The following is a 14,762-nucleotide window of genomic DNA, read 5'->3' on the forward strand; positions in this document are numbered from 1 at the left end:
TGCCCAATTGTTCCAGCACCATTTGTTGCAAACATTATCCTTTGTTTTTGCATTTTGTTAAAAAGTTAAGCATATTTGTGTGGGTCAATTTCTATGGCCAGTGCTGACCCACCATTGTTCACCAGAACAGTCTTTCATTTGGTTTTGCTAAGCCCATCTCAGAGGTATTAACTCAGAAACTGCCAAGAAGGGGCTTAGAACTATGTATTCAAATTAGCCATATGGTAGATCTGATGTACAGCCAAGCATGGGAACTCTGTCCAAAGGTTAGACAAAAATGTTTCATTAACCTTTGCTGAGAAGGTTGGTGGTGAGAAAGTTGGCAATAGCAGGTGACCCTGACTCTTTTTCATTAACCTTATCAAGAAATATCTAACATTTAGGAAAAGTTATAAATAAGAAAATGACCACCCACCACCCACCTGAAGAAAAATAAAACCATTAGTTATACAGATGCAACCTCTTGTGGAGCCTGTTCCTAGTTAATCACATCCTCGTCCCCTCCTTTCTCCCAACCCCAGAAGTAACCACTTTCCTATATTTCATGATTATCATTTTTATACATTCTCTATATTTGACCATGTAAGAGATGCACTACATGTGCATATGCACACACACACACGTACATAATATATACATACATGTATAAGCCTGATTTGTTATCGTAATAGAAATCTGAAGTTAAAGCAACTAGCAACTTGATCAAAGGGCAACTCATCCTTCTCACCAGTCTTTAAACCCAGACCAAAGCATCTGTAGTCTGGGTTGGCTCAGTTTGTTTATGCTACGTTCAGGATATTTGTGCCTCCCACCCCCAAAAAATTTTTATTGAAACCTAATCACCAATATAATAGTATTAAGCCTTTGGGATGTGATTAGGTCATGTAGGGAGAGCCATCATGAGTGGGATTATTGATCTTAAAAACAGTGAGAAGGTGCTGTCTATGAGCCAGAAAACAGACCCTCACTACACACCACATCTGCAAGCTCCTTGATCTTGGATGTCCCGGTCTCCAGGCTGTGAGAAATAATTTTGTGCTGGTTATAAGTTACCCAGTTTATGTTATTTCATTAGTCCCCAAACAGACTGAGATGGCTTAGATTTGCCCAAATGTTTCCTGGTTTCTTTATTTATCATGCTTTTTGGTATCTCAGAACTATATTCTGGGGTTATTTTCCTTTTTTCTGAATTTCACCCTTCCTTTAGAAGTAAGAATCTCTTGCGGGATATGATCTCTTTCTGTTTGTCTTAATATAACTTTAATTTTTTTTCTCATCATGAAATGATAATTTGTCTAGATATATACTTCTTGGGGGACAATTATTTTTCTCTCAGCACAGGAAAGATATTACTCCAGGGTTGAATTAGTTATCTATTGCTGAATAACAAATTACCCCAAAACTCAGTGGCTTCAAAGAACAATAAACATTATTGTCTCTCACAGTTTCTGTGAACTAAGAATTCTTGAGTGGCCTCACTAAATGGTTCTTCATCAGGGTCTCTCTTGAAAGTAATAATGAGTGTCAGCCAGGGATGCAGCCATCTGCAAGCTTAACTGCAGCTGGAGGCTCTGCTCCTGAGACAGCACACTCGAATAACTGGCAACCTGGTGCTGCTTGTTGGTAGAAGGCCTCCTTTCCTCCTCATGTAGGTGTTTCCAGAAGAATGCTAGAATGTTTTACGACTTAGCCTGAGAAATCACATACAGTCACTTCTGCTGGCACACAGACTAATCTAAGTGTGAGAGATTACACAAGGGTTGGTACATCAGGAAGCCAGAAAAACTGGGGGCCATTTTGGAGGGTGGCTCCCCAATGATCTAAATTTTATTGTTGCTGCTGACTAGGACTAGTCTGCTCTCAGTGTATTTTTAGAATTCGGCAAATTAAAGAAAAATAATTTTTTTCTCTCTTGTTGCTCTTATAATCTTCTATTTCCCTTCAATGTTCTATGGTTTTATTTATTTATTTTTACTTATTTTTTATGTGTTTCATTGTGATTCTTAAATATGAGAAATCATGTTTGCCACTAATTCCCCCAAAGGTGTAATTATTATCTTTTTGAAAATTATTTCTCTCTCACTTTCTCTAATGTTTCTTCTGGTAATCCAGTTTGACAAATATTAATTTCTCATTATAACCTCAATGTGTTAGTCTCTTTTTCACAATTTTTCCTTGATTCTCTGTGCTAAAATAATTTTTTCATATCTAATTCTTTCCTAAGCTTTCTCTAATGTGTTGTTTAGCCCATCTATTGAGTTTTTATTTTCAATGATTATGTTTATCATTTATAACTATTCCTCTTTTTTCCAAAAGTGTCTCATTTTTATGGTACATTATTTTTGACTCATTTTTATCATTTCCTCTCTAATTTCCTTAATGATTTGGACATGGTTATTTTTACTCTTATTCCTGTGATTAAACTCTCTGAACTATTCTGGACCCGAATTATATTGTTTTCTTTTCTACCCTCTTGATTCTCTCTTAATATGGCTTGTTTTCTTATATGAATTTTCATTTTTTGCATACTTGTACATTTTATTTATCTAAATCTGTTGGAATCCTGAGGCTGGCTTGAATGTGACCTATTTCAGAAAGCATAATCTTTTGCTGGTACTGTGAGAAAGAATGTTTATTTATCTTCATCTTCAATTTTATATATTGGATTTCCAGGACAATATTGTTTGAAGAAAGTTTACTCTTACAAAAATAATCTCTGTGCTATGGAAAGATTAGCAGAAATTTTTCAAAAGTGAACAGATACAATTTATCCATGTAACAAAAGCACTTGTATCCCCTTAATATTTTGAAATAAAAATTATAAAAAAAGGCAGCTTTGGGGAAAAAAAGTGAAAATTACATGGTCAATACGATCCCATGATTTGAAGTTGTTTGCAGACCAAAGGATCAGATGATATGTACCACCTTTCTATTCTTTATTCCTTGAACATCTTTGGACCCAATTAGTGGATAAATAAATTGAAGTGCTATAGTTTTCCATAAGTAAGTATTATGGCTTCTACAAAAAGGCAATGGTTCATATCTGATTACTGGGGCCATTTTGTTTTCAGTTCACAACAATTGCTATTGTTTTCCTTTTTTCTCAATCCTGCCCTACATGACACAAATAAAATGGGGAGTGTGTTCTCTCTGGGTAAAAGGCTCCATGAAATAGAACCAATGCTACATTTTCCTTTGACTACATTTTCCCTATCTTTTATTTTACTTTTATATTTAGAGGCACTCAGATTTAACTAATTGATTTCATTCTAAGCTCAATTTAAAATAATAATGCCAAGACATAAGCCTAAAACACATTTTTTTCTCTCATACAAATCACTTTCGTTAGGCTATACACCCACACTCAGCTATCCACAATTACAAGTACAAACACACACACACACAAGCTGAAGAGGGCAGCAACATTTTTTACTATGTATTCATTTCCTTCAAGGTAACATGGGCTAAGAAATCCACAGTCTTAATTATGTCTGCATATTTATATTTTTGTATCAGTCTTCTGATAAAGCATAATAGTTTACACACGGGAACTAGTTTTTTTTTCCAAAAATTTCTTAGTGATCTTTAGAGGAAATTGCTTACCCCCCTCTACTCTGTTTACTGTCCCTCTCACAGCACTAATTCCAGCATCTGCAGTTCAGATCACCAATACGTGAACATGAATTAGAATTAAACCATCTCAAATTTAACAAGTTCTTACACATGTTTACTATATACTATTAATACATAACACGTTTAATATGTTTTGATGAAAAGATAATAATTTTGAAGGGTTGAGTGCAAGTTTAATCTTTCATAAGCAATTTAAAATGTAAATATGCTATTAGATCTCACTGTGCAAAATTCATCAGTTTTTTACACTTCTGCATAAAGTGAATAATCATCCCTTCGTTTCTCTTTTTAGAGCCTCTAGATGGGGAAAAAGAGCTGAGGAAATCTTATGAAAATTATAAATCTTCTCAGGAAAATGTACATACACATGGAATTTTCCAATTTCTGGAGCTCCATGGACCCCTTAAAGCTTGCCCATGGACTACAGGCTATGATTTCCTGAACTAGATGAAGCAGCATAGTTAAGTGATTAAATAGACCAATAATAATACTCCCTGAGGCAGAGTATGTCTTATATATTACTCACAATTATTATAAGAAATTTTAAAAACTTTAATTTTATATCTTATGATTTAAATACATAAAGTACATTACATCTACTTCACATATATGCTTTTGTGCACGTTCTGCAGAAATATATTTGACTATTTAATTACAAATATTTTTTGATATAAATACCTTTTCTATTATTAGAAATAAAGCTTGGAGAATGGTGATGATTCTGCTGACTTTAACAGAAGTAAACAATACTTTTCATTTACCTGTATAGTTTTATTGACATCCTACCGTAGTGCAGGGACTTAAAACGCTCTATCATATTTCTACTGAATGTACTTGCCGGGTTCCATTGCTTTAAGGCTGCGGTCCCCAATTCCTGGGCCACAGACCGGTACTGGTCCATGACCCGTTAGGGACCCGGCTGCAGAGCTTCACCACCACCCCACCACCCCACCACCCCTGCCCCGCCCTGTGCATGGAAAAATTGTCTTCCATAAAACTTGGGGAAGGCGGGGTGGCGTACCGCAGGTGAGCTGCAGGCCCACAAGCGAAGAAAGCTTCATCTGTATTTACAGCCCTCCCTATCGCTTGCATCACCACCTGAGCTCCACCTACCCACCCCCGCACCCCAATCCATGGAAAAATGGAAAAATGAAACCGATCCCTGGTGCCAAAAAGATTGCAGATCACTGCTTTAAGGCATTTTTCCTGGGACTAAAAGGAAAACCTTCTTTTATTTCCACATAGTACCTACTACAACTTCTTTTTATTGGCTTAACCTCTATAAAAAAATACACATGATGGTGATTATTAATTACCTAAGTATGTGTGGATAATAACATTACTACTTTTGCATTTATATCTGTAAAACTTCCCCTTCCTTCTGAATATTACAGAGGTTTCTATAGTGTTACTGAAAGGAGGTTACCACAAAGTAGGATGACACTGATATTCATGCATTTTACCATAATCTCTACTGTAATATTAATGCTAATTCTTTTAATATGCAAAAAATTCAATTAAATATACAATTAGGCTATTGACAGAAATGGCTTAATAGCTAGTATCTGACTAGAAAGAATAGTGAATTAGTCCCTCTCCTGATAACTCCTGAAAACAACTGATGTCCCAGATAACAAAATACTCTAAATGGAAATACTGAAGCTAAACGAACTTTCATTGACTTAGGATTTTGTCACCTTGTGGTTTTATTTATTAATTTTCAATAAGTGGTCTGCAAATGAATTTCTAAGTTCATCTGGACAAAGAAACTTCAGCTAGACTTCTTATTACTCTGTTGAAGAGCATATTCACATGGAATATAAGACTGTTCAGCATATTTCCAATGTTGCTTAGGGACTCCATATTAACATGCTTTAGAGGGAAATGCAGGAGGTGTATGAGATTGAGTGAAATTACATTGACCCAGATCTGGAAGGGATATTAAAACAAAGAAACCACAGATATTGTTTTATTATTAAATAACTATTTGATAGCATAAAAATTCACAGCAAAATATGCAATTAAATAATGGTGCATAAATATTTTTAGTAGATGAAATGTGAAAAAATAGAAATCTTAACATGACAACTGAGACAGAGAGAAAATGAGAGTTACAAAACTATGCAAAGGAACTCCGCAATTCACAAAAGATTAATAAAATGCATATATGAATTTTCCAACTTAGTAGAGGAGATAACTCATGCATAGATTACTATAAAACACACTGAGGCAGCAATAAATGTTATGAAAATTCTGAAGAGAGGAGCTCACATTTGGAACATCAGAGAAAGAGTCATGAACTTAGTAATACTTGAGCCAAGCCTTGAAGGTTGGATAAGATTGAGTCAACAGTGAGAAAAGGACATGGAAGGAATACGATGAACCATGGAACTGACACATAAGTACTAGGGTATTTTTGTGGATTACTTGGACAGTTGGAGTTTGTTATAACAAGTGATGAGACATTAAAAATAAACAGACTGAGGTCAACACATGGAACTTCTTGGGTGCTGAGCTAAAGGGAATGGTCATCATTCTATAGACAGAGAGTGAAGACCCAATTAATGATTTTAAACAAGATTTGGGACATGTTCCAAGCTGGCCTCACTGCTACAGCAGAGGTGGGTAGCAAAGGGGTTATATTTTTAATAAATGGGTATCCCATCACATTCTCAATTATTTATAAGAACAAAGACACCAATTTAAAAATCAGCAACAAACAGAAAGATGATACATGTATAAATTAACTTTTTATTCTAAGATGAAAGTGATAAATATATAATACGAGGTTATAGTAGACATCATCAATATATTTTTTATAAAAATATAAAAAAGGAAACAGCACTATACTCAATGCACTAAAAAAGTATTAGCAGGAAATGAGAACTTTTGGTAAATACTAAAAAGCACAAACATTTAGCAGTAGGCATGTGGTATAACTTTCTAGAAGATATGTAGTTAGTAAAACAAACAAAATCAGTGTTGTTTACTCCTTGTCTGTCATAAACCATTTTTAGGCATGGTTAAGAAGCTTTAGATTCATTCTTAGGTATGGGGTTGGGACTTTAAATATGTAAGAATTCGAACCAGAGTTACCAGAAGCTTGTACATATTTATGCAAGTCAAATACCTTTGGTTTTGTAATTTTAAAATGTTGAAACTCTTACCTCTCACAACAAGGTCAGCTGAAGCTGAAGAGTTGTCCACAATTGTCTGAGCAGTGCATGTGTATCTTCCAGCATGCTTTAGCTGGGCATTTCGGATAAGTAGCTCCCCATTGGAATCCAGCTGTAGCAAAAACAGCAATCATTCAAATCAGTACATTTTTCCACCAATTACATGGCATTTAAGGTACAAGAGGTATATTTTTCCCCCCTAACAAAATGACCCCATTTAAAGGAATCTGTTTTAGATATGCTAACTGTATGTCCTTGCTCAAGTTATACTCTCGGCTTCAGTTTCTCAACTGAAAAGTAAAGTGACTGAATTAATTGCATAAGGTCTTTTTTAGCTTTAATATCTTTAACATTCTATTGTTTCTATTATCAGAGGGCTATACTGAGAGAAAATCAAGAGATGAAACTATTTCATTGATATCTTTTAAAGAGAAATGTTAAGGTCTAATACTCCTAGTGCTAAATGTCAATGAGTATAAACAAATGCTATAAGACTATAGAAATTATTAATTTACTTTCACAAAGCTGATCTAATTGACTGATTTCACAATGTGCCATAGTTCATCTTAAAAAAGTACTAAAAGTTTGCAGAAACTGTCAAAATGTACTATTCCACTAATAGGTATTTTGTCACCAAAATCTAAGCTCCATTAGGATAAGGAATTTTGTTTCGTTCAGTGCTCTATTCCCAGTGTTTAGAAGAGTGTTCAATATATATTTTTTGAAGGAGGCTTGAGGAAATTTTGCTTGTGATGATAAGGGACCACTTCAATGTAATTTTACATCCAATAAAGGACTGATAACCAGAATTTACAAAGACCTCAACCAAATCAGCAAGAAAAAAATCAAACCCCATTAAAAAGTGGGCAAAACACATGAACAGAAACTTTTCAAAAGACTAATGGCCAAAAAACATCAAAAAATGCTCAGCATTTCTAATCATCAGGCAAATCAAACCCACAATGAGATATCACCTAACCCCAGTGAGAATGGCCTTTATCAAAAAATCCCCAAACAACAAATGCTGGTGTGGATGCAGAGAGATAGGAACACTTACACACTGTTGGTGGGACTGCAAACTAGTACAACCTCTACAGAAAGTAGTATGGAGATACTTCAGAGAACTAAAAGGAGGCCTACCATTTGATCCAGCAATCCTGCTACTGGGTATTTACCCAAAGGAAAAGGAGGAGATTTTATAAAAAAGACATCTGCAACTGAATGCTTATAGCAGCACAATTCACAGTTGCAAAGATGTGGAAATAACCCAAGTGCCCATCAACACATGAGTGAATTAATAAATTGTAGTATATATATACCACAGAGTACTACTCAGCCATAAAAAAAAAATAGTGAACTAATACCTCTTTTATTAACCTGGATGGAACTGGAGACCATTCTTCTAAGTAAAGTATTGCAAGTATGGAAAAACAAACACCACGTGTACTCACCATTAAGTTGGAATTAATGGAACAATACTTATTTGCACATGTGGAAATAAAACCCACCAGAAATCAAGCAGCTGGGAGGGTGGAGGGGATGAGTAAATTCACACCTACCGGGTACAATGCACACTATCTGGATGATGGGCACACATAACTTTGACTCAAACTGTACAAAAGCAATTAATGTAACCAAAATGTTTGTACCCCTGCAATACTCTAGAATAAAATAAAAAATAAAATAAAAAACTAATACTTATTGAATGCCTACTCTGCACCAGGTCCTGGGCTGTGCTAGTGAATGTATTATTTCATTCAATTCTCTTCTGACAACAGCCCTATGAAATAGGTCTCATTATGTCTATTTTATTAACAATAAAGGTGAGACTTAGGGTAGCCTAGTAATTTAACTAAGATCACTCAGCTTGTATGGTAATGCAGGCATGTCAAAGTTCATGCTCATTATCTCCAAGATATTTTCTTAGAAATAAACTTTCAAAAACTCAATTTTTACATAGACAAATTTGGTTTTCTTGTGGACCAAAAATATTAATTTACTGTTCTAATCATAGATATCTTGGTATATTAATGGATGAGTCATGGGTTAATACTTTATATCATATGTAAGAGTATTGTTTACGTGATGTTAGTTATAAAAAATTTTTAAATTTGACTTTTTAACAACTGTATGTGGAGTGAATGTTTTGCTTTATCACAGGTTCAACCAGTAACTCCTTCACATATTATGTTCCCTGCTGCTCTCAGAAAGCATTTGAGTTTGCAATCTTTGTTTAGTTAATGAGGTTAAGAATAATAGATTTGGTTAAAACAGAATACTGATATTTCCATATAGGGAACTGGTCAGTGGCCACACAGCCTGTTCCTTGACATTGGCCAGTATTAGTAAACACAGAGCTTAATGTCAGTTGGTCTTCCTGTCCCTTGAGGTCAAGATTGGCTAAAACTTGAAACAGTTCCCAATATTTCTGCAAATTCCTGGGGTAAGGAGTTTTTTCCCTTTGTCTTCTTGGTCTGTTATGTTTTTGTCATACCAAGGTGCTTCAGATTAGAAATTCAGTCCTTTCTCTATTTTATCATAAAACCAAGTATCATGATGTATTACCCAGTAAAGTGAGTTTACTGAAGAATTGAAGGTGCTAGAATTGGTTGTATCCCAAAAGGTAGGGCAAATCAATTTTAAAAATATCATCTGCTGCGTATTTCTGGCTTTAAAAGTCCTGTTGGCCATATTTATATGAGATCTCTCAGTAACCTTCATCTCTCCCAGCACCCTGCTATCTTGTTGGCACCCATTCCTCCTCCCACATCTAACTTCTCTTTTCTCTTCTTTCCCTTGGAAATACAGAATTATTTCCTCATGTTATGCTGTTTAATTCCTTGATAATTGCTTGGATCCCAACAGTACCTATTCTCCAAAGCCTTATTTTCTGTTTTTAGTTTTTCTATTTTTTCACTTCTTATTCCTCAATCAATTCTAATCTGGATCTCACCTCTTCAACTCGTCTTATTTGACTTCTGAATAGCATTTGGCCTGCTTCCTGAAAAGCTCAGTTTTTCTAGTCATCTATGACTTTCCAGAAACATTTACAACATCTTCAACTCCTTCCCTTCTTCAAATTCCTTATAATTCCACCATAAATTCTTGAATTTATCTATTCCTTTCCATCACTGCTGCCTCTTGCCAAACTATCAACATCTCTAAACTGAACCCCCATATCTTATTTGGTCACTACCTCTACCTCTGTTCCACTCTACTCTTTTCTCCACTTGTTATCTAGAATTATCTTTTAAAATGCAACTATTCTCAACTGAAATGTGGGTTGAAGTTAGCCAAGTGATGGACATAGGAGGTGAGGCACCTTCTATACAAAAGCCAATAAATTGAAACCTTTAAAACCTCCTCTTTTGGGACAAATGCCATAAACATAGTGGCCAACTTGGCTCCATTCTCAAGGCTCTGTCCAATGCTCCAGCTCACCTAATGTGCCATCTCACTTACACTCTGTTGTCCAGGAAGAACATTCTCTCTATAGGACCACAAATGCATCTTGTTCTCTCCCACCTCTGGTTCTCCACAGTGTTTCCTCTCCTGGAATGGTGACTCATACCTCTCATACCCTACCCCCTTATCACCTTCACCTGAATAACACTTCCCCCACCCAATGCCAGCTCAAACCATTTTCTCAAACAAACCATTCCATTTTCTTGCTGTCTTTTACTATAGCACCTTGTACCTTAAGTCATATTACACATCTCAATTGCAATGAAATATTTTTGTGCTTATGTGGTTGAAGTTAGCCCCCTGGGAGACTTTAAGTTGTATGTGAGGAAGAAACAAGTCTGTTTTGTTTAGCACTGCATCCCCATATGATATATGTACACAGCTGTATATGTTGTACCCCCAGGACCAAAACGGTGCTAAAAACATAATCCCTTTAAATATACCTTGTTTGAATGAACTAGTCGAATTTTTTATCAAGAATTTGGGCATCTGCTCTCAAGATAATACTTGTTCACTTCTTTTCAGCTACAATCAGAATTAGGGTAGCAGGCCCATGGCAGTCACAGCATTTCCTAAACCTAAACAGATATGAGGCTTTTCTTGGTGTTGGGATAAAGTACACACTCTTGCTACTTCCTCTGCCTACCCCTGTACCCACCTCCCATGTCCCAGCCACTGTATACAGCTTACACTTTGCTGTGTGCTCCACCTGCAAAGCTCTGTATATATCACTTGTATTGCCTGGATTGCCCCACCTCCTACTTCCATCACTTGGCTAACTTCAACTCACATTTCACATTCCCTTCTCTGTAATCCAAAGGCTGGGTGAAATGTTGCCCTTTGTACAATCTTCATTGTAACTATCCTTTTCTGCTATAATTGTGTAACTGTTCATTTCTTCCACTAGACTGTAATTCAGGTTTTGTTTATTATTACACACAAAGTACTTAATGTAATATCTGGCATACTAGAGAAATTCAACAAATACCTATTGAGTAAATGAATTAATAAATATCTATAACCTAAAATAATCTAAAATGTCTTTATTAAACAGACATTCTTTGAATTTCACATGATGTTTTCAGGTAAGATAATGCCATAAGATAAAATAGGTGAATTGAATCCTGCTCTTCTGCCCTCTGGAAAGAAAAAAAGAAGAAAAAAAAAATAGCTAAATTGAAAACAACTGTTGTTATCCATATCCACGAGAGCAACTACCATGAATAATATATTTCAAATTATGTATACACTAATTTCATGAGAAAACAGAAAAGTTTTAGGAAAAGTTTATATGTTTATGGAGAAAACTGAAACTTCTAAGTTTTCCAACCCCATTGTGTAGTAAAAAAAATCTGGCCTTGCTCAAAGAGAGGTCTGGCCCTTGCCCTCGGCTTCTGGAAAGTAATCTCTAATGTCTTTCTTTGCCTATGGGTCTCGAGTCACACTGTGTAGTCTAACAGTGTGATTTAGGGTGGGGATTAGCTACACCTGTAGAGTCTGGGAGTAGGGGCTGGTCATTCCACAAAGATGGACACTGTGACTTAGAGTAGGAACTTTGGGTGATACTGTATCAGTTAACGTAGAGAATGAGATTAATCATGCAGGTAATCAATCAATCAATCATGTCTACATGATAAAGCCCCAATAAAACCTCTGGACATCAAGGCTTAGGTAAGCTTCCATGGTTGGCAATCCTCACACATATTGCCACACATCTTAGAGTAATGCATTTTGACTCCACAGGGAGAACACAATGGAAGTTCTGTCTGGTACTTCTTCTGGACTCTGCCCTATGTACTTCTTCCCTGGGTTGACTTTAGTCTGTATCCTTTTCCTGCAAGAAGCTACAACATATAGTAGCTTTCAGTGAATTCTGTGAGACCCTTCTACTGAAGTATCGAAAATGAAAGAGATTTTGGCAACCCGCTGAACTTGCAGCTGATGTCAGAAGTGAGGATGGTCTTAGGGACTGTGTCCAACTTTGTAGTTGGCCTAACCCCTCATACCATACTAAATATAATTCATCTAAAAATTAGATGAATTATTAAAAATATTATTATTTATAATTATATTTAAAATTTTTTTGAGGTAAACAGTAAGATTCTGTATATGGGGAAGGTACTTATAACAGTATTTTTTTTAATTATCATAAAAGCCAATTAGCACATGTGTCTAAGTAATTTTCTAGTGAGAAAAAATAAAATAATGTAATTATAGTAAAATAAAATAATTTAAGCATTATATATTTGTAAAACAGACTGCTTTGATGTGCTTTGACATCCTTAATAGAAATGTGCTTGACAATGACTATTCATTAATAGAAATGTATTATGTAAAATCTTTTCAAATGATTATGACACAAGATAATAGTTATATTTGAAAAAAATAATGTTTGCACAAAAGTAAAAATCACTTAGTGCCATTGTATTCTTTCATTAAATGAACTCAGTACTTCAGTTGCTTCAGGTATGTAATGGAAAGATAATCCTGTTGCTAAATTCCCCCTATTTCAATGGACCACGTGATTAGATTGAAATAAAAAAAAAAAAAAAAAAAAAAACCTCTGCAATTTAAAATGCTCCCTAACTCATTTTGGCAATAAAAAAATAAAAAAATGAGGGCAGAAAAATGATATAAAAATAAACAAATCATGCCACTATAAATCTCCCTTTTTAAAATGTTTGTGTTATATATCTAGTATTCTTTTTTTCTTAATGAAATTGCTATCTTCCCCCCCAAAACTCTCAGTTCGAAACATAATTTTTTTACATGTTCACTTATTTCATTCTGATAGGAATAATGTGGTCATTCTTTTTATTCTTTCATATGTAATAAAAAGCACAAATTATTTTATATCCTAAAATATTGTTAAATTTATATTTATTGAATCTTCTTCACAATAAACTCTTATACCACTTTTAATTAAACTATTCTAAAAGTTTAATGCTAAACTCATTTCAAAATCAACTCTGTTTTAAACATTAGGCCTTAGGTGGGTGATGATAGGTCTACCTGCAAAAAGCAATAATCAACAACTTTAAAGTTTATTCCCATTTGCTCTATATATTTGGTGGAATGGCACTGGAATGCCTCAGAAGGAAAGCAAAGGAAAAATATGCTATTAAATATATCATCCCCAATATAGTTGTATATGTATGAAAGCTTTGCTAAAGTTTTTATAAATACTACTAGCACTTTCCATACCTCAAGAGCAGTTGAGGTTCTCTGCGGTTGACAGAATGCTTACCAAGCAAGTAAAGACCATGGGCCTCAGCATATTCTAGCCACAAATTAGATATGAACGCTCCCTCTATTTTCACTAAAAACCACAGCTTGGCTGAATTACAAAATTCTTCCCTTCATATGAGGAGAGTTGAATCACATACTGGAAATTGTGATAGCAAAGCTCAGGGATGTTCCAAAGTGTATATGTGGTTGACCACTCAGAAGTTTCTCAAGTTTAAATCAAAAGACTTCCAACATATAAATGACCACCCCTTCCTTGGGTCCCCCATAAACTAACTGCAAATCATTTCTGCAATGTAAATGAATATGAATTATTAAGTTGTATTAATCCATTGAATTCATCATAATGAACACAGAAATATTCTATATGGTACATAAAAGGTCTAGATAAAACTTAGAGCTCATAATGGCTATTAAAAATCCCATCTGCCATCTGTTTTGTTACACTGAGGTTAGAGTGAAGGGACAGATATAGAAGGTTGGAGAAAAATATACCCTTTAAAGAATATATTTTATAAACATAAGCAAAAAGTATTAAATATGTCTGATAGATAATATATCAGGACACTCTAAAACTTTTCTTCTTTTTCACTTTTGGCTTGGTAGAGTAGAGAAAGGCTAACTACATATAGAAAATACATTGTATGAAACTGCAAACATTAACACCAACAACTCTACCAACAGCAAATATTTAGTGGGCATTAGCTCCATGTCAAGGGCTGCCATATGTGCAAATTTACTCTTAACAACCACACTATGAGATAGGTATTATTTTTAGCTGTATTGTACAGAGAAAGATACAATAATACTATAACTATAGCCACTACTGCTACTACTACTATTGTTATTAACAGAATACTACTAATGCTGCTACCAATACTACTATTACAATGGCTACTACTACTACTAATGCTGCCACCACTGCTTGCTACTACTACTGAACTCCTATTATGACCTGATCTAATTTACTGAATGCCTTTTAAATGTCTGGCAATGTGCTAGCTACTTCACATACATTTTCTCACTTAATTTTTATAATACCTAGGGATTTACTATTAATATTTCCATTTTAGAAACAAGGAATTTGAGATTTTACATTAAGCTACATGTAGAAGGCTTTATAGTTAGTATGTAGCTCTGATTTCACCAGGTCAGGCTACTTCCAAGGTAGTGCTTTACAGATGAGATAACTGGATTTATGTTCACAGTTTGGTAAGTAGAAGTGGTACTTCCCCATATATG

At 34.8% G+C, this 14,762-nt stretch overlaps 1 protein-coding gene across 2 annotated transcripts in view; it reads right to left on the reverse strand.

Annotated features, from left to right (window-relative positions):
* The window catches only part of CNTN1 (contactin 1), a 262,852-nt gene that overhangs the window by 14,222 nt on the left and 233,868 nt on the right, over nucleotides 1-14,762 (reverse strand). For both annotated transcript variants that reach the window (XM_045554016.1, XM_045554015.1), the window contains exon 15: nucleotides 6,801-6,921. In XM_045554016.1, coding sequence (XP_045409972.1) covers nucleotides 6,801-6,921 — 121 coding nt within the window. The remainder of the gene's footprint in view (nucleotides 1-6,800; nucleotides 6,922-14,762) is intronic.

The sequence above is a fragment of the Lemur catta genome, chromosome 6 (assembly GCF_020740605.2).
Source record: "Lemur catta isolate mLemCat1 chromosome 6, mLemCat1.pri, whole genome shotgun sequence".
Lineage (NCBI taxonomy): Eukaryota > Metazoa > Chordata > Mammalia > Primates > Lemuridae > Lemur > Lemur catta.